This window comes from Camelina sativa, chromosome 18 (assembly GCF_000633955.1).
Source record: "Camelina sativa cultivar DH55 chromosome 18, Cs, whole genome shotgun sequence".
In the NCBI taxonomy this organism is placed as follows: domain Eukaryota; kingdom Viridiplantae; phylum Streptophyta; class Magnoliopsida; order Brassicales; family Brassicaceae; genus Camelina; species Camelina sativa.
Window position 1 is genome coordinate 15357783 of NC_025702.1, and position 21085 is coordinate 15378867.

The 21085-nt window shown below is 37.3% G+C and overlaps 4 protein-coding genes across 4 annotated transcripts; 1 reads left to right on the forward strand and 3 right to left on the reverse strand.

The window, feature by feature from the left end:
- Positions 1299 to 5060, forward strand: LOC104761782 (auxin efflux carrier component 2-like). The gene is made up of 9 exons (XM_010484902.2): positions 1299 to 1637; positions 2126 to 2428; positions 2579 to 3023; positions 3162 to 3443; positions 3629 to 3911; positions 4014 to 4099; positions 4223 to 4380; positions 4516 to 4592; positions 4724 to 5060. The coding sequence occupies exons 1-9, from the start codon at positions 1368 to 1370 to the stop codon at positions 4788 to 4790; spliced, it is 1971 nt and encodes a 656-aa protein (XP_010483204.1). The 5' UTR covers positions 1299 to 1367; the 3' UTR covers positions 4791 to 5060.
- Positions 6610 to 10530, reverse strand: LOC104761784 (coatomer subunit beta-1). The gene is made up of 6 exons (XM_010484904.2): positions 10393 to 10530; positions 7980 to 10047; positions 7368 to 7877; positions 7201 to 7286; positions 6876 to 7121; positions 6610 to 6766 (listed from the first exon to the last, which is right to left on the reverse strand). The coding sequence occupies exons 2-5, from the start codon at positions 10023 to 10025 to the stop codon at positions 6914 to 6916; spliced, it is 2850 nt and encodes a 949-aa protein (XP_010483206.1). The 5' UTR covers positions 10026 to 10047; positions 10393 to 10530; the 3' UTR covers positions 6610 to 6766; positions 6876 to 6913.
- LOC104761785 (uncharacterized membrane protein At1g06890) lies at positions 10928 to 13619 on the reverse strand. Its single transcript, XM_010484905.2, has 7 exons — positions 13047 to 13619; positions 12670 to 12830; positions 12358 to 12566; positions 12169 to 12262; positions 11810 to 11976; positions 11541 to 11711; positions 10928 to 11428 (listed from the first exon to the last, which is right to left on the reverse strand). Exons 1-7 carry the CDS (start codon positions 13135 to 13137, stop codon positions 11137 to 11139), a joined length of 1185 nt encoding a protein of 394 aa, XP_010483207.1. The 5' UTR covers positions 13138 to 13619; the 3' UTR covers positions 10928 to 11136.
- Positions 14213 to 21053, reverse strand: LOC104761786 (calcium-transporting ATPase 8, plasma membrane-type-like; the record flags this gene model as incomplete). The annotated part of the gene is given in 33 exon segments (XM_010484906.2): positions 14213 to 14530; positions 14652 to 14761; positions 14875 to 14966; positions 15059 to 15166; positions 15254 to 15388; positions 15477 to 15522; positions 15623 to 15723; positions 15816 to 15953; positions 16140 to 16238; positions 16333 to 16449; positions 16552 to 16716; positions 16832 to 16891; positions 17102 to 17269; positions 17362 to 17472; positions 17638 to 17736; positions 17826 to 17891; positions 17980 to 18105; positions 18216 to 18299; positions 18412 to 18454; positions 18577 to 18632; positions 18713 to 18821; positions 18936 to 19018; positions 19170 to 19253; positions 19344 to 19418; positions 19512 to 19589; positions 19677 to 19760; positions 19857 to 19927; positions 20004 to 20073; positions 20166 to 20255; positions 20359 to 20490; positions 20584 to 20699; positions 20815 to 20851; positions 20937 to 21053. Coding segments are annotated over 33 exon segments (3081 nt in total), but the record flags the coding sequence as incomplete, so codon positions are not given.

Genomic DNA, 21085 nt, shown 5'->3' on the forward strand with positions numbered 1-21085 from the left:
GATGTCCTGAAAATGAAAAGCAGAGTGAAGAAACAGAGGACAATGGCCTCAAATAATAAGCTTACTTGCAATTTGCAAACTTCTATGATTGTATGTATGTGGTGATTCGGTACTTTGTGATTTAGAAGGTCCATCAGGCCCAATGATGCGGCGTGATGAATACGTAGACCTAGTAGGCGCAATATGAACATACGACAATTAAATATGGAAAGGGAGGCTAGGGGTTATTATTATTCATCCGGTCCGATTGCCAATGTCCTTTGACTGTAATAAGAAATCATTAAGATTTCAAATGAAATTAAATCACATCATACTAGTTAGAGTGGTAAAGTTGTAAATATATTAATGAATAATTACAAATTGTTTGTTTCCTGATTAAAAATCAGATCTTTACAGGAACCGCAGATCGCTCAGAAAATGTAATAAGATGCTCTCTCAACACCATGTGCGTTTCCATCAACCTTCGCCGTCTCAGTAGCTTACACAAAAATCGTTTTTGCTTTCTTCTATTAAAATAAAATCTATCTAAAATTTACCATATAATATAGCATCTATTTATAAGAAACTTGTGTGTGGAAAATATTGAAAAGTGGTGTTTACACGTACAAGTGGATCCATCCAAGTATCTCTAAACTCTATAGATATTTGGAATCTAACATTTGTGTGTAAATTATATAATCTTCCGAAGCATTTAAGTTCACATCAAATAATATATAAGACCTCGGGACAGAAGGTAAACCACAACTTCCTCATCCCAAGACAAGATTCTCTGTTTCATTTTTTCCTCCATAATCAATAAGGGATTCTTGTATTAAAAGAAAAAATAACAGAGATTACATTTGAGATGCAAAATATACTACTCTAAAAAATTGTTATACTATTCTAAATATCTCTAAACAGAGATTACATGCATTTGGGTACATATCTATGTCATATTATATGATTTGAGTAATCTATATGATGTTTTTGATGCAATTCTGTTTATATATGATCTCGTGGAATATATACATTTTGCAACATATTTCTATATTAACACAAAACAATGTCAAGATGTAACACTTGTATTTGTGATAATCATTCTATAATCCTATTCATATTACTACGGTTTGTTGTCCATTAAAAAAATATCAAAAATACGTTTTGATATATATCTTGTTTAATCAAATGTCGAACAATCCTCTAAGCTATAATTCAATGTTTAAACACGGATCACATTATTTTAACACAAACAACATTAATTAATATCGTCTAAAGGAACTTCACTTCACTTCCTCCTCCATAAATACGTTATACCACGAACACTTCTCTCTCTCCCTCTCTCCATCTAGAATATTATCTTCTCTCTCGCCGGAAAATAATAAATCAAAATGATCACCGGCAAAGATATGTACGACGTACTAGCGGCCATGGTGCCGCTGTACGTAGCTATGATACTAGCCTACGGTTCGGTACGGTGGTGGGGCATATTCACTCCGGACCAGTGCTCCGGTATAAATCGATTCGTTGCGGTTTTTGCGGTTCCCCTCCTCTCTTTCCATTTCATCTCCTCCAATGATCCTTATGCCATGAACTACCACTTCCTCGCCGCCGATTCTCTTCAGAAAGTCGTTATACTCGCCGCACTCTTTCTTTGGCAGGCCCGTCTCTTATAATAACCTCTCAATGCATCATATCTTACATATATAGTTAAGGGAACTTATCAGCACATAGTCTGTTTTCAACTTATTTTGAGAATATATTTGTATGGTTTATCTCTTTTGATGTTCTTTATTATGTTTAGTTTATAGTTTTCCTAAATAGCTACCAGGTTTTGATGACACTTATCATTAATATATAGTCTTTAGATCTAAAATTAATGATTTATCAATGAAACATAAGTAATCAATTTAATTTATAGTGTGGTCCAACATTCTGAAGAGCTTATTATTGTAAATTGAGGGTACGTGGTTCGAATCTTCCCGGATGATGCTCTTCCCGCCTAAGTCTATGATTCAAACCTCACATAACTAGCTAAGCCTTAGAGATATAAAGCTAGTTATGTTTCTCTAAACACACTTACACATGCACACATCCTCATGTTTGTATATATATTGATGATTATATATTGTGATATATATTAATTCAGGCGTTTAGCCGCAGAGGAAGCCTAGAATGGATGATAACGCTCTTCTCACTATCAACACTACCGAACACGTTGGTTATGGGAATCCCATTGCTTCGTGCTATGTACGGGGACTTCTCCGGCAACTTAATGGTGCAAATCGTGGTGCTTCAGAGCATCATATGGTATACGTTAATGCTCTTCTTGTTTGAGTTCCGTGGCGCTAAGCTTCTCATCTCCGAGCAGTTCCCGGAAACGGCCGGTTCAATTACTTCTTTCAGAGTTGATTCTGATGTTATCTCTCTTAATGGCCGTGAACCCCTCCAGGTTTGAATATTCGATCCGTTTCATATTAATTTTATAGCTTAGTCAAGTTTTTGTAAATATCATGCAGAACGTATTACTATGAAACAGACCTTTTTTATAATACCGGTTTAGTTATATCCGGCTGAAAATATGATTTTTCTCTTTAATCAGACCGATGCGGAGATAGGTGACGACGGAAAGCTCCACGTGGTGGTCCGAAGATCAAGCGCCGCCTCGTCAATGATCTCATCGTTCAACAAGTCCCACGGCGGAGGTCTTAACTCCTCCATGATAACGCCGAGAGATTCAAATCTCACAGGGGTTGAGATTTACTCTGTTCAGTCGTCACGAGAGCCGACACCTAGAGCTTCGAGCTTTAATCAGACAGATTTCTACGCAATGTTTAACGCAAGCAAAGCTCCGAGCCCTCGTCACGGTTACACCAATAGCTATGGTGGTGCAGGAGCTGGTCCCGGTGGAGATGTTTACTCACTTCAGTCTTCTAAAGGAGTGACGCCAAGAACGTCAAATTTTGATGAAGAAGTTATGAAGACGGCGAAGAAAGGAGGAAGAGCAGGGAGAAGTATGAGTGGCGAGTTATACAACAATAATAGTGGTATGAATCTATTTATTTTTTTTGCTTTTATATATCTATGTTACTATAGCTAGGAGAAAAATAAACTTATTTCATTATTGTTTGGTTGCACTAGCTATAATTGTAATTTTAAAAAATATATTTTGTAATTATGGTCAGTTCCGTCGTACCCACCACCAAACCCGATGTTCACGGGGTCAACGAGCGGAGCAGCTGGAGTGAAGAAAAAGGAAAGTGGTGGCGGAGGAAGCGGTGGAGGAGGAGTTGGTACTGGAGGAGGACAGAACAAGGAGATGAACATGTTCGTGTGGAGTTCGAGTGCTTCTCCAGTGTCGGAAGCCAACGCGAGGAACGCTATGACCAGAGGTGCCTCCACTGATTTATCTACCGACCCTAAAGCTCATCTTCACCCTCCTCCTCAGGACAACCTCGCTTCCAAAGGTTCATTAATATTCCATTTTTAATTCATATACTAAAAATATTTTTTTTATACTTTTTGTAAAATTATAAGAATACTTAAGTGAATTATAGTCAATCGGTGAATATTTTTTTCGAGAAACGATCATATATAGTCAATTAAGTTTGGTATATTAAATGTATTGTATTTGATGCCTTGATGGTGACAGCGATGCAGAATCTGATAGAGAACATGACACCGGGAAGAAAAGGGCATGTGGAGATGGACCAAGACGGTAATAACGAAGGGAAGTCAGGGGTAACTTCGTCACCTTACATGGGCAAAAAAGGCAGTGACGTTGAAGACGGTGGTCCTGGTCCGAGGAAACAGCAGATGCCGCCGGCCAGCGTGATGACCAGACTAATACTCATAATGGTCTGGAGAAAACTTATTCGAAACCCTAACACTTACTCTAGTCTCTTTGGCCTTGCTTGGTCTCTTGTCTCCTACAAGTAAGTAAAGTAGTATATACAATTATACATCACATAACATATATAAAAGTAGCAAAATGTTTCTTGGTCAATTGCTTAATGGTTGATCATTTTATGGGACAGGTGGAATATAAAGATGCCAACGATAATGAGTGGATCGATTTCGATATTATCTGATGCAGGTCTTGGAATGGCTATGTTTAGTCTTGGTATAGTTCCTCTTCATATAAATTACAATACACATTTAGTTCAAGACTCTGATTTTTTTTTTTGTTTTGCTAATTATATATTATGTTTATTAATTGGTGAAATATATATATATATATATATAGGTCTATTTATGGCATTGCAACCAAAGATTATTGCGTGCGGAAAATCAGTAGCCGTGTTTGCGATGGCAGTAAGGTTCTTGACCGGACCGGCCGTGATCGCAGCCACCTCAATCGCAATTGGTATTCGAGGCGATCTCCTCCATATCGCCATCGTTCAGGTAAATTACTTTTTAGTCTTATTATATTTCAGTTTAACTTACAATTGATGTTTTAGTATTAGTGATGTTGAACGTTTCTTAAAAGACATATTATACATACACAATTATTGATAAGAAAATTTTGTATTATTGAAGGCTGCTCTTCCTCAAGGAATCGTTCCTTTTGTTTTCGCCAAGGAATATAACGTCCATCCTGATATCCTCAGCACAGCGTAAGTTATTATTATTATGTTTTTCTCTGTTTGAAAGTTGCACGACTTCTAAATATATATTTTCATATTTAGAATTAGAAGCAAAAAATTTGATATTTTGAATTTTAAACTTTATGCTTATTTATTTGCAGGGTTATATTCGGAATGCTAGTTGCCTTGCCTGTAACAGTACTCTACTACGTTCTTTTGGGGCTTTAAGTTATAATCAAAACGTAATAGCAAATCAAAGGCGATACGACCAAAGGTGTGAGGTTTCTTTTTTTCTTTTCAAAAAAGAAAAAAATCACAAGAACGAGAAAAGACTAATTCCAGGTCAGGCTTAGGTGGATGGACCAGCAATGTTTGCATTAATTAAATTATAGCATATGATGATAGTTGAAATTTTAGATAACTTTGTATAATTTATATGCACATGCATGTACGTGATACTCTTTGTAATTTTCGTTTACATTTATTAAATTTTTGGGATGTGCGCGTACAATTATACAATTTTTTTAATTGATTTATTTGTTTTTCTATTTATAGATGGTCGTGAAACATGTTATTAAATAACACTAATATTTCAATCATATTACTAGATCCCGCAAAGTGTGTTTAGATTCGATCTTGTGCTTTTCTAAATCTCTAGACAAATTTTTTTATTTTGTTTTGGATCAAATGCACTAATACTTCCAAATTTGACCTTTAATTTCATTTATTTGTTTTTTTTTATATGTATGTGATTGTGAAGTTGTCTTTTACCAAAAAAATATATGTATGTGAACGTAATATTCACTTGAAGCCTTGAAGGTAGTCGCATTTTAATTGAGTAAAGAACAAGGAAATCTTTATATATTTTATTTCACCTATATAGAACATTAAAAACAACATATTTATAAAATTTAGATGCGGCGATATATACGTGAAAACTGATATAATGTGTGTATGATGAGAGAGGTGACTACTTAAAGTATATCCAACAACATAATTGTGTCACCAATAAGATATTACACGGATGGTTGTTGGATTGATACAGAGAAAAATTGGTGTGTTTGGATGCATAAAGCTCCGGAATACATAACAGCTCATGTTATCCATTCGTTTCAAATCGGAAGCACCTGATTGAGTATAGGAACTAGGAAGATAAATGCTGATACGTGTTCGACAAATTGATTATGTATCTCTGATCTAACAACAGTGTAAAAAATATGGGCTTGCCTCTGGAGGAGTTGACTGTATAACGTAAAAACGACCACGTGGGGTATCAAAACGATGAGATAGACGTTGGAACTCGCTCTCTGGTCGGAACGTACATTGAACGAACAACAACACATGAAATTCAATAACAATTCTTCTCTATACTATTATATAGTTTGTCATGACTTTCTGACTTATCTGACAATAGATCTTATATCTTTCACACGTAAAAATATCTATTATTTGTCTAAATGCGTAAGAGAATAACATATTTATAATGTTTTTGAAGTTTACAGAAGTTTTTGTGCATTGAGTAGGAGACAACATTTGCTCAGTGACAGCTCTTGTCTCTCTAGGCAACTTATTATTCTAATGTCTTTTAAAGCTATTTTTTTTTTGTTTTTGAATCTTATCTTGTATAACACAAATTAATGTTATTACTGTATCATGTTGATATGATCAGGCACAAGCACTTTTATAGTCACCACACTGTGAAACAGTTAAGGAACTATTTCATTTGGACGCATATTGTTTCCTGGGCAAATTATATAGTAAACTTACCAAGTACTGTAACTTGTGTATACTATGGACATTAGTCTAGCTCTAATTTAGAATTGTCCAGTTTTCTAAAATTTATCAGATTTATTCTAATCACAAACTTACGTAAATAAAATTTTCGATTTTGATGCTTTGATCATTCACAAAAATTGGAGCCAAACTTTATAAGTTATAACGCAACAGCTAATAGGTTGCTGCTTACTGAAGCAGATATTAGCGCCCCAGCCTATATGATCAGTATCTACTAACATGCTATATTGATCAAACTTTTACTAAATATGAAAGACAAAAATCACAAATTTTAAAAACATGATCCGTCCATACACCTTATTCTTCCTCATTAATAATAATCGAAATTTCCTGTCATAAAATTGCTGCTCATAAAATAAACAAAAAAAAAAAAAAAACTCGAATTCGCAAATACTGTTGTTGCTCTGAACCTGAAAGATTTGGATAAACACATTTGTCTGAGAACAAGATACTGAGTCTGAAACTAACATAAGCAGTTTCACTATTTGGCAGCTTCAAGATTAATGAATGTGAGAGTACCTGAACTTAAAAGAGAGGATAGTGAGTGATTTTGGTATTTAGCTACTTTTTCCTTTTTGCTTAAGAGTAATCTTATCTCCAAGACTAAGAGCAATCCCTTGTGTCTTGCTTCGAATCCTTATGTAACCGCTAAGCTTTTCATCGCTTTGTTTCTCGATACTCACATTCACCAAAGCATCTTCGCCAAACACACTCTTGGCGTATAAGTTTGCTGAGAGGAACCCGCAGTCGCCTTCTAACACAGATCTGCAATAAACAAAGGAATAACCAAGTGAGAAAACCGCAAGCTTAATAATAAAGGAGACCAAGTAGAAGCGGAACTTACGTTGGAGTGAGGCACTTCATGTTTGTTGATTTGATAATGTGATCAAGAAACTCTTTCTCGTCTTGAATCATGGTATTTACAGCCACCTGGAAAACAAAACACCAGATTCAGTTCGAGTTATCAAAACATAGCTTCAAGTAAGAAGGAAAATTGCGGTTTACTTATACCTTATTTTCCCATTCGAATTCTGCCCACATGGATCTGAATGCAGAATCTGAACACAGAGCAGGAGAGATATAATCCATGATATCAATGTGTATGTCATTAAGGACCACAACGTTTCGTTCCGTGACATTTGAAGTTTCGTAGACAATGTTCCCGAATATGACCCCAGTTTCAGTAGAGGAAACCTTGATGTTGGCTTTTATCTTCTTCTGTGACTCAGGTGCAAGTGTGTAATTCTGAGGACGTTCGACAAGCTTTAGATCTCCCATGGTCGCCAATTCCAAACACAGATTCTGGAGGGTTTCTTTGGTACGGTTAATAACAGTGACATCAAGGACTATGTCATAGTGATGGACTGTCACGTATGCTTCTGCATAGACTGAATCGCTGAATCCTGTGAGTTGAAGAATGCGGTTAAGCTTGTTTGCATCATTTTCGTCCTTGGTGAATTCACCGGTTGCACGTTTTAGGTCGTCTTGTACTTGGTCTTCTAACTCAAGTAGACTCATACCCTGAGAGAGAATTTTCACAAGTACATCCAGAGTCAGACCAACAATAAGATAATACTAACATGGTGTATATATGAAAAGATAACAATTTTGGGATTTAAATACCTTTCTACTCTTCAGATGGAAGAAATCAATGAGATCATCAGGTTGAGCGTTAGATATTTGGGCCTTAGCTTTAAGTTCCTCAAGTTCTCGTAGCTGTTTCTCGGAGAGCATTTTGACAAAACTCTGGCGACAGGATTCCAACCATATCTTCTTCATCTCGTCACTTGTGTGGCAAATTAATTTTATGCAGAGTACAATCCTTTCATAAGAGTCGGGATCAATTGAATGCGGAACAACATGAGATTGCCCTAGTTGCAACATAGACACCATGATGAGTAAAGTTTGTGTTTTCGCCTTGTTAATCTCAGTTTTGGATGACTGCACTTCCTCCAATCTGAGAACAAGTTTCGTCAATGTGCAAGCTACCACTGCTCCAAGGAAAAAATCACCAGTTAATATAAGAGATCTCAAATTCCCAGAAGCCAATGATCCCTGAGCAACTGTAGATGGAGAGAATACGGTTTCAGAAGCAGCACTTTGGGTAGCATAAGTTCCATCAGAAAGAATGGCAGGTCTTCTAGAGGAAACAATCGCAGCGGTGTTCTGCGGAGTCTTGTTTGAGGAATCAGTTGACTCTGCTTCTTCGGAAGCAGAGTAAAATGGCATCTCACCGAGGCATTGCTTGATGGTTGCTATGCCACTCTCAACTTCAGAGAGTGATAGGCAATATTCCCCAACAATCCAAAGCGCAAATGGGAAAACCTTTGCAGCTCGAATCTGATAGAAGGTGTCCAACAAGCGGGTTATGATTGAAACCCTCAATTTGGGGTTTGATTCAATGATCTCTCTGACAAAGACAGCCACATCAAGAGCTGAAGCCACATTGGTGTCACCCAAGAAATCCATCAAAAGATGTACCACCGCGCTTGCTACTTCAGGGAACTTGACAGCACAAGCGTGAATGGCTTGGACGAGCATCTGTCTATAATCACCATTCTTCTCAAGCTCACCGCTTTGTGTCTTCACAACTTCTTTCTTCAACGTTTGCACAACCTCATTGACATTCCGATAAGTAATCAATTCAAGGACAATATCAAGTGTCTTCTTGCGAATGTCAAGACTCGGGCTAGAGAGTGCTCTTAGCACATCCATGATCATCTCAACCATGATCTCCCTATGAGAGGCTTTGAGCTCATTCAACCTGTCGAGCACAATAAGCTTCACATTGTTGTCACTCTGAGAAAGAAGAAGCTGGCAGTATGTGTTGGCAGCTGCTCTGATAGCCGTGGGAGCAGATGACAGAGACACAAGTGTCCCGGCACATTCATAAGTAACTGCAGACGAACGTGCATTTAACAAAGCTATAATAATCTTAATGTACTTCCCCTTCTCTGATGGCTTGGTCCTACAAACCTTCTTGATTAATTCCAAAACCACCATCTGAAGCAATTCATCCCACTCCAAAACCTTATCAACATTAGTCAGAAGATAGTTTACCGCCCGGTCTTGATCGCAATTGAAGAGCATAAGAAAGGCGTTTCTTTTGGCAGAGGGATCCTGTTCGGTTGAGAGAAGCTTCTCAATGGTCTCAGGTGCATCTACCAAGAGCTGATCACCATGTGGGAGCTTATATATGGACATAACAGCCAGAATAGCGTTCCTACGGACAAAGGGATGGCGAAACTCAAGATTTTGCAAAAGTGACGGAATCAAAGGCTCCACAACTTCAGTCTCTCTCAACCGGCTAAGCAACCGCAAGGTGACTCCACGGATATACTCATTGGGATGCTCAAGGTTGTTCATGAGAGCCTGACATACCAATATCATCTCAGGTAAGACTTTGCCTCTAGAATCGGTTTTCTCAATAGTCTCAAGGTAAAGAATAAGTAGCTTCTGGATGGTGTGGTCCTGAGACGTCAAAACGTATCTGATGATAGTGATGAAAAGCTGAGGAAGAGTTTCACCATTAAGCAAAAGCATGATGGCGTTCTTCAAGGCATCGATTTTGGCTTCTACGTCGTTTCCTTCGAGAGCTTCTTTGATCTCGTTGGCTACTGCAGGACTTGCTTTGTCATTGTGAATTAGCAGCGTACATGATTTCTCCATCTTTTACTTTTTTTTCTTCTTCCTGTTATTTTCGTCAACCAAAAGGTACACTAAATCAAACAAGTGAGGAAACAAAAATTCAAAAAGATCAACGGATTGAGTTACGAAGCATTGAGTTACGAAATCGTGCATTCCAAAATCTCAACGATTTCAATTGTTTCTGACAATGGTGCGGAGATTATAAGAAAATAGATCTACGGATCCGATCCGCGGATCGTAACTAAACTATCATCATCACAACAAATTCCGAATGGGATCAGCGGAATCGATCACCAGAGATTCGGATCTACTCAGCACAAACCGGAATCCAAAAAAAAAATTATAATGCGAAACGGAAGAAGAGGGAAAGAAAGAGAAATTGACAAACCGGAGATGACGGGGGAGATGAAGGAGGAGACGCGGTGGCGAATCGGAGGGGGTGGGCTTGAGATTTACAGAGTTTTGGATCCCGGGGAAAACGATCGTACACAGTGAAATTTTTAACTGTGTAGTACTGTCGACCATTCATCCAATTTATGTATGCTTAATTTCTTTCTTTTACTTAATAGCTAAGAAGACTAATTAATTACGTACCCAACCCATTTGGCTTAGTCGGCCCATAAGGCCATAATCATTTCATGACATTTTTTTTCTGTCTTCTAAGCCCAATTTTATAGTAAACTTTGTTCTTCTTAACCCTACAAGACCACGATAGCTCTACCTCTATATGCATATGCTAATGATGATTTCCTATAAACTTGATTCCACTAATCCAACTTAATTCATATTTTTTATGACCTGAACTATGTATCTCGTATAGAAACGTTAAATACAATCTCTTTAATCAACCAGCAGATCAAAAATAGACTTTATAATACACATGGAACTTTGGTTTATAGAAAAAAAAAATGTTTTCAAAACAGTTTCACTTTAATTTCAAAATATATTCAGCACATATATACAGAAGTAAACCAAAAAAGAAAAAGGATTTAAAAGACTTGCAGCAAATACAAAAGTTGTTATTTTTTCAAAAAATAGAAACAAGAATCGACACAAACAAAAAAAAGTTTAAATTAGAATCAAAACTATGTAAATGCGGAAATCAAAACTATACTACAAAGTTAGACTAAGACTAGACAGCTTCGGAGCCGTAAGGTTCAAGATTCTTGTCATCATCCTTAAGATCACTGAATCTTGACTTCTTGTCTGAAGGAGCAGAAGAAGAGGAAGAAGAAGAAGAGGAAGCTTTAAGTGATTGACCTCTTGTGTTAAGGTAAGTATATAACGAAGTCCCCATAATCGCCACAAACGCACCGCAAACACTAATATAACCACTATTTGACCCGAATATGTAGTAGTTTCCAAGGAGGAGGACACAGGTCTTGAATTGTCCCAGAACCACATGCGTAATTGCAGAAGTTGCTCTGCAAAAAAAATGGACATAGTCTAGACTTAAGTAACCAATTACTGAACAAACAAACAAAAAGAAACTTGTATGTACTGACCACACTAATAATATAGGCAATGTTTACTCACCCGAGAGCTAAGGCTCCGGACCATTGAAGAAAGAATCCAAGAAGAGCGGAAATAAGAATGGCGGATGTGTTGGCTAAGCTCCAGTTGAACGATAGAGCGCCTGGTGGATCCAAGAACGGAATCATCGATACTAGAAACAACAGAGTGATTGGTGTTGTTTTCCACATCAACCTGGATAAGAAAAGAGATGATGATGGTATTGAGAGATGTCGATACAGCAAGAACGAATGAATGGGATACTAAAAAACTGATGAATCTGATTTACATACGCTAAAGCAGTCCAGTTTTCTCGTTGTTGCATATTTGACCACAAGATTTTGTTAGTTGCGCTCGGTATGATCCATGCGAATGCCACACAAGCACCAAAGAGACTAAACTGTAAATCTGTTACAGTCGCAACCGCAACTCCCACAGATACAACTGTAAGTGAAACGACCTGAAAAAAAAAACATCATCAGCCCCAAGGTTACTCATCACTATGCCAAAGTTTATCCCTTTTTGTAATTCTACAAACTCTAGTCCTAAATTGTATCACTGCAAATTCAATTGTGTACCAAACAACTGCAGATTTATAATTTGGAGCTAACTTGTATGGGACAAAGAAAGAAAGAAAGAAAGACTCATTTACCTTCATGAAAGAAACTCTCTTTCCATACCACAAGAACTCAGCAAAGACAATAGAAGGCGTAACAGCGATTTTCGCCATCTGGTAGAAACCAACACTAGGAACATAAACAATGAACAAAAACTGCGGTGAGTTACAACTTGAGCAATGTAAGTGAACCAAAAGGAGATAAAGAGATATATATTCAAGAACCTGTTATACTTAAGGCTAACATTAGCAAGTCCTGTAGAGAGTGACATTACAATGCCAAGAGTATAGAGGGGAAGAGAAGATGATTTCGTGGAAGGAGGTGAAGCAGGGAGGAGGGAAAAGGATTTGAGAAGAGCCATTAACAGATAAGCTACAATGTAGTGGATGAATGTGAGAAACACTGGAAACTCAAAGCCTATGTTTTTAAGCACCTGAAATCAAAAAGGAACCAACAAAATAAAAAGCTGATTACTTTGAAGTAGAAGTTAACACAAAATGAAGATTGATTGGTTTAGTAAACAAAAAAGTAAGTACCCATTTGTTGATGAAGATAATGCTAATAGCAACAATGAAATTGAAAGAGAGAGCAACAGTAGGGCCACAGATACGATGTTGTTGTTGTTGCTGTCTCTTTGGAGTTTCCGGTGAACGGAATCTGTTAAATAACGAAGCTCTCAAGTCCTCCAATGCTTTTCCTGAATCAGAATTTACCAAAAAAATCAAAAATCAAAAATCCAGCACATTTTCAACTAACCCTAATCAAAGAAATAAAATTTGGGGGGTTTTGATATAGTAAGATTGGATAATTCTGAAATAAAAATGAGATCTTTGCAAAAGGACAGAGTAATTTTGATATAGTAAGACCATGGAAATGAATTGAAGTGTAAAGTTAAAAGATTTTTGGAACAAACCTTTTTCACCAGCATCACTGTCTTTGCGTTTGAGAATCTTCTTAACATCTTTACGAAGCCAAGAACTAAACATCTTAGGTGTCAGTAACATTGGTTTTCTTCTATCAAAGCTTTTTTTATGAGTTTTTCCAGATTCCAAAAAAACTCATAAGCCAAGAGTAAGAGAAGCAGCAATGACCCACATAGCCAAAAAAAAAGAAAAGGGGAAAATCGAAGAAGGGTTTGTGTGTGTGTGTGTATACAGTTAGAGATTGTAGGTGTGTATTGTTCGTTTGTGAGATTAGGGGAGAAGAAGATTTGTGAAGAATTGAAGGAGACAAAAAAAAGAGAGAAACACGTGGCGGAGATAACGGGAAGATGGAGATTGAAGGGGATTAGAGAGAGAGTAATAATATCTTGATTTGAGCAAATCACGGTTCTTCACCGACCATTTAAAACGAACAGAGGCAATGTCACTGTGGCTCTCTGTCACTTTTTAAAGGAAGAGGGAATGTGATGAGAGAGAGCAAACAACAACACTCTTTTTCTAGTCCTCCTCGCTCTCAGTACAACAGTCTCCTCTTCTTTCTTTCTTTCTTTCTTTCTTTCTTTCTTTCTTTCTTTCACGCGTATTTATTTATTTATTTTCTCCGTGTTTCTTTTTTTTTCTTATATGGATAAAGTTTAAAAATTAATTATTTTTTATAGTCGACGGGGGAACAAAATAAGAATAAAATAAAATCAGTCGACAGAAAGACAAAAACCGAGTGGGACTTTTGGCTTTTTGGCTTTTTTCACAGAGTGATTTCCGTATCCGATAATCAGTCTATGACGTGGCGACATCTTTCTGAGACGTGGGACTTCCTTTTTTACGGTTTTTGTTTACCGTCTATGGGACTATATTTAACCACACCATTGCATCAGATTTTCAAAAGGTGTGTGTTTTAACTTTTAATTGGTTTGTAACACTTCAAAGTTGAACCTTTAAAGTTGAACACTTCAAAGTTGATTGAAACCCGTATCCACTGCGTTTCAATCAAACTTTTTAATTTTTATATATATGAATATATATATGATAGATAACATGATTTCAGACAAATATTTAATTTTACTGCTTTCTTCTGAGGTGTGCTTATTGTTAGATTTTAGTTCTTTGCTCTTTTGAATAAACTAGGGGTACCGAAATAAAGATTTCCATTCTTTCCAACTTTGATTCCTTGGTTAAAAAAACTTTACTAGTAGCAGTAGTGATTCCAAAGGTGGTAATCCATTCATCATCATATTACAAAATTAAAGAACCAAAAAGAAAAACCAGAATTCCGAATTTGCCCTACCAAACAAAACCCGAAAACTGTACTTTGGGGATTTCCGTAAAATATCATCAAATAAATTCCATACCAAACCAAACGCCTCTTTTTTTTTTGTTAGTCCTAAGAGTAGCAAGACATACTCACGAGTAGCTGAGAGAGAGAGAGATAAAAACCGCCGCCCATATCAGAGTGAACCTGGCACAAAAGCAACACTTATTAATACTTCGGTCCCTACTCCTACTTTTATACCAAACCGGCCTTTTCTTATGAAGTTTAGTTCAATTAATAATCACAAGCTGTGTAAGTTAATATTTACCTTCTCCACTAGACTTTTTCTTCTTGCCCCCGCATTTTAGTGCTGAGAGCTTGTTGCTTAAAGGAGCTGCAGGCACCGGAATGAATTTCCCGACCAAAGCAAGAGGCCAACTGGTCAAATAACAAATGTTCAACTATCACGTTAGTAATGTTTTCGACTAGCATTGCTTGTATATGTATCCAGCAGGCATATATATATGTAAAGAATATATAATAAAAGTGACCTGATAACACCAATCGCAGCGCATATCAGCCATTGTTTCCAGTTAAGTTTCGTTGTCGAAGCGAATTTACCGAGGAACTCAACAATGATAACCTGACAAAAGAAAACATGGCAGTTTTTTATGGAATGAACAAAAGGGTTTGAAATCTAATTTACAACGTTTTTAAGCTGGACAGAATTATTACCTGGAGGACGAGAGTTATGACTATTATACCCATGAAGAGACGATTCTTGATCACACCTTTGAAGATGTTCTTCTCGTCTGGTTTACGAGCATTAAACTCATTGAAAGCCTGTTAACAAAATAGTTTTGATTAACATAAACGGTTGAAATTCTGGTTTTATAAACGGTAAACAAGACTCTGATTTAATCAACTCACTTGGCAGAGAACAAAGGCGTTGAAGATAATTGTGTTCTTCACTCTGGTGGCGTGTGCAGGCACTTCATGTTCCAGGCCAAGTATGCTTATGCCTCGGAAATTGAGTGTTAACAATACACTCACTTGATAGATAGCCTGAACGATTAAAATTGCAGCTTTCTGTTAATATACATACTAGGGGGTGCTTTCAAATAATCAGAAAGTTAATTCACTGAAATTTTACCTGAATCAGCAAGTTTCTCCACATGATGTTGGTAATAAGAGGTTCTCTGCATAAAGAAGTCAAAGCACACCGATAAGTCTATATCTAAAAAAAAACAAATGTCTTATCAAGTTTGAATGTGAAACTAAAAGCAGCAAAAACAGTACTTTCTGCCAACCGGAGGCCTCCCCATGAGGTGATCAGTGGGTGGTTCAGTAGCCAAAGCCAATGCTCCAAGAGTGTCCATTATGAGGTTAACCCAGAGAAGCTGTATAATAAAGAAAACGCCAAATGTAAGAACAAAATTAGATATACAGAGAAAGAGAGTAGAAAAGAGCTAAATGCAACAGAAACCCAAACCTGCACAGCGGTAAGTGGAACGTCGCCACTTGAAATAGCAGCAACGACATTAATTATGAGAGCAGCAACATTGACTGTGAGCTGAAACTGGATGAATTTCTGAATGTTGGCATACACTGACCTTCCCCAGCGAACAACCTACATAGTAAAAGCCACCCAAGTTTAAGGTTGGAATACCGCATAATCAGATTTAATTGCAAGAAACACATTCTGTATTATGCCCAATATCTGGAATAATTTGGGTAATGAAGTAGATTATGTGCTTTGCAGACCTTGTGACCAGGAAGGAATCTATAATGAGGAAAAAGGTGATTTTGAGCATACCTTGACAACTGAAGCAAAGTTGTCATCCAGGATGATGATGTCCGAACTCTCCTTAGCCACTTCTGTGCCTGCTATTCCCATAGCAAGACCAATATCTGCCTGCAAATCCACTCAAAAAGTTCCACACCAATTAGAAAATGTTCGCCTGTCTGATTAAATACTTGGGGAAGCGAAACTTTTGTTTTTTCTATACCTCGTGTAATGCAGGGGCATCATTGGTCCCATCTCCGGTGACAGCAACAACATGTCCTTGTCTTCTCAGAGATTGTACCAGCAAAAGTTTGTCATTGGGCGATGATCGGCCCATAACCTAGACATGTGAATTTCGGTTTAGGCTGTTGCTACTATATCATATTACAGTAACTGATGTATCTGATGTTCAGGGAGAGTATTGGGTGAAAAAGCAGTGTACTGAGATTTTGGAACTAATCTTGTCCCTTTCTGCATCAGTCATCGCACGGAATGATTTTCCTTCAATGAGAGTAGGCTCGGAGGCATCTGCATCTGAAGTTAATATTCCACACTCTAAAGCAATAGCCCTGGCAGTTTGGATATTGTCACCAGTCACCATACGGACCTGAAATCAACATACAGTATATCATGAAGTGTTATTCACAAGCTAACCAATAATTTTCGTCATTGGCCTTTCTGGCTTTATTTTTTAATATAATATAATCGAACAAAAGAAGTACCTTGACACCAGCATTTTGACACAGCTGAACTGAATCTTTGACTCCTGGTCTACATGGATCCTGCGCATTTCAAACATTTGGATAAGAAAATCTACCAAGAATATTGCAGGACATGACATGCACTGATCTAAAACAAATGTGTCTATAAATAGAGTAATATGCAATGTGAAATGGTAAAAGTGATCTCAAAGGACGAGAGCAACAAAAACCACAAATTGTATATATGACTAAACATTGGATAAAGCAAAAAAAAAAAAAATTGGTCCTTACCTTTATGCCTACTATAGCTAGTAAAATAAGGTCATCCTCTGGGAGTACCCATTTTGAGAGCTCTTCGCCTGTTGGGACCTTTTCAGCCTCAAAGGTTCTAAAGGCCAGTGCAACACATCGTAAGGTTCTTCCAGCCATCTCTTCAATTCCATTCCTGAAATACAATGCCTGGGAACAACAAAGAAATTGGATTAGGCCCTAGGGGTAAATTACAGGTACACCCGCTTTCAAAGAGTTAATAAATTAGAATTTTCACAAACCTTTTCTTCAGTCATTGGGGCCACATTACCATCCTCATCGATGTAGCTTCTGCATGATGCCAGGACAATTTCAGAAGCTCCTTTCCAGTGAACATGAACTTCACCATCAGCCTGAAAAGTAATATTGAAAAAAGAAAATGTTGAAATAAAGAAAGAAAAACTAAATTGTGCTTATAGAGAACTGCATACATATTATTTTTGACTATAATATAACAAGAAAACTGATTTAATCTCCCATAAACGCATAGTATCTATACTTTAGAAGCAGACATTTACCGTTTTGACAGCAACACCACCACGTTTCTTCTCTGAGTTAAACGGAAAAGCATGAAGGATAGAAGACTGTGACCTGGTTGTCTCGAAATTCATTCCCAGCTGAAAGAGAGAAAACATAGAAATCACTCTTCCACTCATAGGTGTAAAAGTGTGTAGGAACTTAAACGATAAAAACTTAAAAATCAAACCTTGATTCCCCAGCCAAGAATGGCCTTTTCTGTTGGTGAACCAGACAACTCTAACTCACCACCGCCCTGTCACCAAAAAAAATCCCATGAGCAATGTTAAAGAATTACCTAAAAAATCTAACTTTCGTTCAAGATATAAAAGCTTGAAACTTACCTCTGGGACAAAAATACTACCAGTTGTGTTTTGGGATATTCCTTCAACGACTAAAGAAGTGATAGTTGGTGGCAATTGTGCAGTATCTGTTTTCTTGCCCCCCGCATAAGACTCAACCACTGTCATCTTTAAAACCAAATAGAAAAGTTTAGTAACATCAAGTGGTTAAACTGTTAACTTGAGTCTTACTCTAAACATGAAGTGAAAACAGATTTATTTATAAACACAAAACACACCTGATTCAAAGTTAGTGTTCCAGTTTTATCGCTGCAAATAGTGGTAGCAGAACCCATTGTCTCACAAGCAGATAGCCTTCGCACCTGCAAATCAAATTTTTGTCATGCTATATAGTAGAAAAGATAAAAGAATCAAATATTGATCCCTCCCATCACACAAGAAAGATTGAAAGATGATGTAAATCAATCATCATACCAAAGCCTTATCTGCCATCATTTTCCTCATCGAATAGGCAAGGCTGAAACAAAACAAAATAGAAGAAAAGCAAAATATTATCAGCAAAGAGAAGTAAGCTCTTCACTATGAAACTACCACACGATAGTGAAAGGGTCAGGTTTAACCAAGATAGGAAATACATACGTTAGAGTAACAGCCAATGGAAGACCCTCAGGAACTGCCACTACGACAATTGTAACCTGCAGAAACAACCGAATATTAGCATTTCTAGAGAAAATTGAAGATTTTAACTACTAAGATGATTAACTAGGAAACATACCGCTACGGTAACAACTTTGACCACATCATCAACTACATGACCAATTTTTGTCTTTCCTTTAATAAATTGAGGGCCTCCACCTACGTCTTTAGTGTGACCGGTGAAATACCTGTTAAAAAGACAAACAACGTACAGAGATATCGGTGCATAATGTCAGCTAGGGTTGTTTTCACAACTTGATGATGATATGGCTGAGTTCCAAAAAACCAATAAACATCCATACCGAGTCAGAAGAATCACTAGCACAGCAGCAGCAACTGCTAAGCCAATGGAACCAATAAACGTTGCAACCCCATTTAAGCGCACCTGGTTCAAGCAAGTCAAAGATTAGCTTAATTTTTAAAATTATAAGATTCAGCTAGCAATGATCTAAAAAATCCAACTGGTTCAAGCAAGACAAAGATTAGCTTAATTTTACAGTTGAAAGATTCAGTTAGCAATGATCTAAAAAATCAACCTGCAAGGGAGTTTCTTCACCATTGTCTTCAGAAATACTGGCCATCAGCAATCCCCATTCAGTGTTGACTCCAACACCAGTAACCTTGCAATAAGAAAAGAGCATACATATAACAGCTATCTCCTGAGACATCAGTTCTACAATGGAACAAGAAAAATTAGTGAGGAACCCTACCAGCATAGCACCATTTCCATCTGCCACTTTACAGCCAGACATTAGGAATGGGTCCTTGCTAGCGTCTTTGTTAACCTAGACAGAAAACGAAAGTCATCAGTTAGAAGTTATACCAAAGCGAGACGAGAAAGGCAACAATGTCAATATAATAAGAATCAAGAAACACACGATTTTGCTCTCTCCAGTCATGCTAGACTCATCAAGAGCAAGAGAGTGGCCAGATATCAGCACTCCATCCGCAGGAACCTAAAGACAATGTTTATCTTTAATTTCGATTAGACACATAGTAATACGGACAAAAAAAACAAAATGAAAAGGAGAGAATAGACCAACCTGATTTCCAATGTTGAGAGGTATGACATCACCCACCACAATGTCATAGATTGAAATTTCCACTCGTCTTCCACCTCTTACCACCTGTAAGCAATCAACAGAGAGTGTATTATAACTAAGGAAGGAACAAGAAAAAGAGTACTGAGGAAAGAGAAAGACTACATTGGTGCATATCTATACCTCCAGATGTATGTTTCTCTTTTCATCATTCAAGTTTTGAAACTGGAGAGACTGTTTGTAGTCACTGACAGCTGCAGAGGAGGAGAAAGCATCAGAATGACACTAAGAGTCATTATCAAAATTCTCATATTAAAAAAGTTAAATTACCTGTGACAACAATCACAAGAATCACTGCAAATGCAATGCTTCCTCCATCATACCACCCTTCTTTGATACCCTGTCGATGATTGTTACAGGTTAAACTGCAGTTGATATTACACTTGTTAAAGTGGGAAGAGCCAGATCGAACTAATTGATTTCATTGCATACCTCTGTTTTTATCCCAAGTGCTAAAGACGCTACCGCAGCAACCATCAAAATGATCAAGGTGAGATCATGGCTAGCATCCCAAAGAAACCTCTGTGATGAAAAACAAAAAACCAACAGCCTTATGAGAAAGTGAGCAGGGAAAAAACTAATTTCAAGCAACACATTAACAAAAATCAAATATGCATCGTCATACCAGAAACCCTTTCCCTTTCTTGCGAGGATAGGTATTTGAACCATAAACGGTCTTGCGCTTTAGCAAGTCATCATCATCTCCACTGATACCTTTCTCTGGATTAGTCTTCAGCAAACTTGACAATCCTTGAGGCTGATGCAACAAAAACATGCATACCATTAAGTTAACTAGAGACTAACAATAAATATAACCAGACACAAGCACGTATCATGACTGAAATTTTACCCCTCCATATTGCTGCAGCGAACCACTGTTGTGATCCTTTGACATTATGACAAGCTGTTCAGGAGTAATTCCAAAATCCCCAGCCGGAGTGGCAGTCGCTGTTGGTTTTTCACCTCCTGAGAGCAAAAAAATAAGACCACATCAACAAGTTTATACATAAAGAATCGCTTCACCAAATTCAGAACCAGATTATGCACAACACCAAAGTACACACAAGTTTGCCAAAATTACCTTGCTCACGCCCCATATCCATGAAACGATTTGCAGCCTGAAAGAGTAATAGAAAAAGCTAGTCAGTAAAATGCAACATATCATGACAAAGACATGACTTACCAACTACCAAATAAAATTACCAAAAGAGCATGAGCATGACTTCTGATCTTCTTTCTCATCTCCATGGTTTCTTGCTCCTTCTTCAAGTCCATGGTGTATCGGAATCTCCTGGAGGCATTGAGAACCAGCGCAGCTTTCTGCAAAAAAAAAAAAAAAAAAAAAAAAAAAA

Bases quoted from the DNA above. Each gene is read 5' to 3' on its own strand.
- LOC104761782 (XM_010484902.2), top strand. From the start codon at position 1,368: ATGATCACCGGCAAAGATATGTACGACGTACTAGCGGCCATGGTGCCG. The intron at 1,638-2,125 runs GCCCGTCTCTTA...ATATTAATTCAG, and splicing joins CCGCACTCTTTCTTTGGCAG to GCGTTTAGCCGCAGAGGAAG. The intron at 3,444-3,628 runs GTTCATTAATAT...TGATGGTGACAG, and splicing joins GGACAACCTCGCTTCCAAAG to CGATGCAGAATCTGATAGAG.
- LOC104761784 (XM_010484904.2), bottom strand. From the start codon at position 10,025: ATGGAGAAATCATGTACGCTGCTAATTCACAATGACAAAGCAAGTCCT. The intron at 7,878-7,979 runs GTATTTAAATCC...ATTCTCTCTCAG, and splicing joins TCCATCTGAAGAGTAGAAAG to GGTATGAGTCTACTTGAGTT. The intron at 7,287-7,367 runs GTATAAGTAAAC...TTTGTTTTCCAG, and splicing joins AATTCGAATGGGAAAATAAG to GTGGCTGTAAATACCATGAT.
- LOC104761785 (XM_010484905.2), bottom strand. From the start codon at position 13,137: ATGTTACTGACACCTAAGATGTTTAGTTCTTGGCTTCGTAAAGATGTT. The intron at 12,831-13,046 runs GTTTGTTCCAAA...ATTCTGATTCAG, and splicing joins CAGTGATGCTGGTGAAAAAG to GAAAAGCATTGGAGGACTTG. The intron at 12,263-12,357 runs GTTCTTGAATAT...TTATGTTCCTAG, and splicing joins GTTAGCCTTAAGTATAACAG to TGTTGGTTTCTACCAGATGG.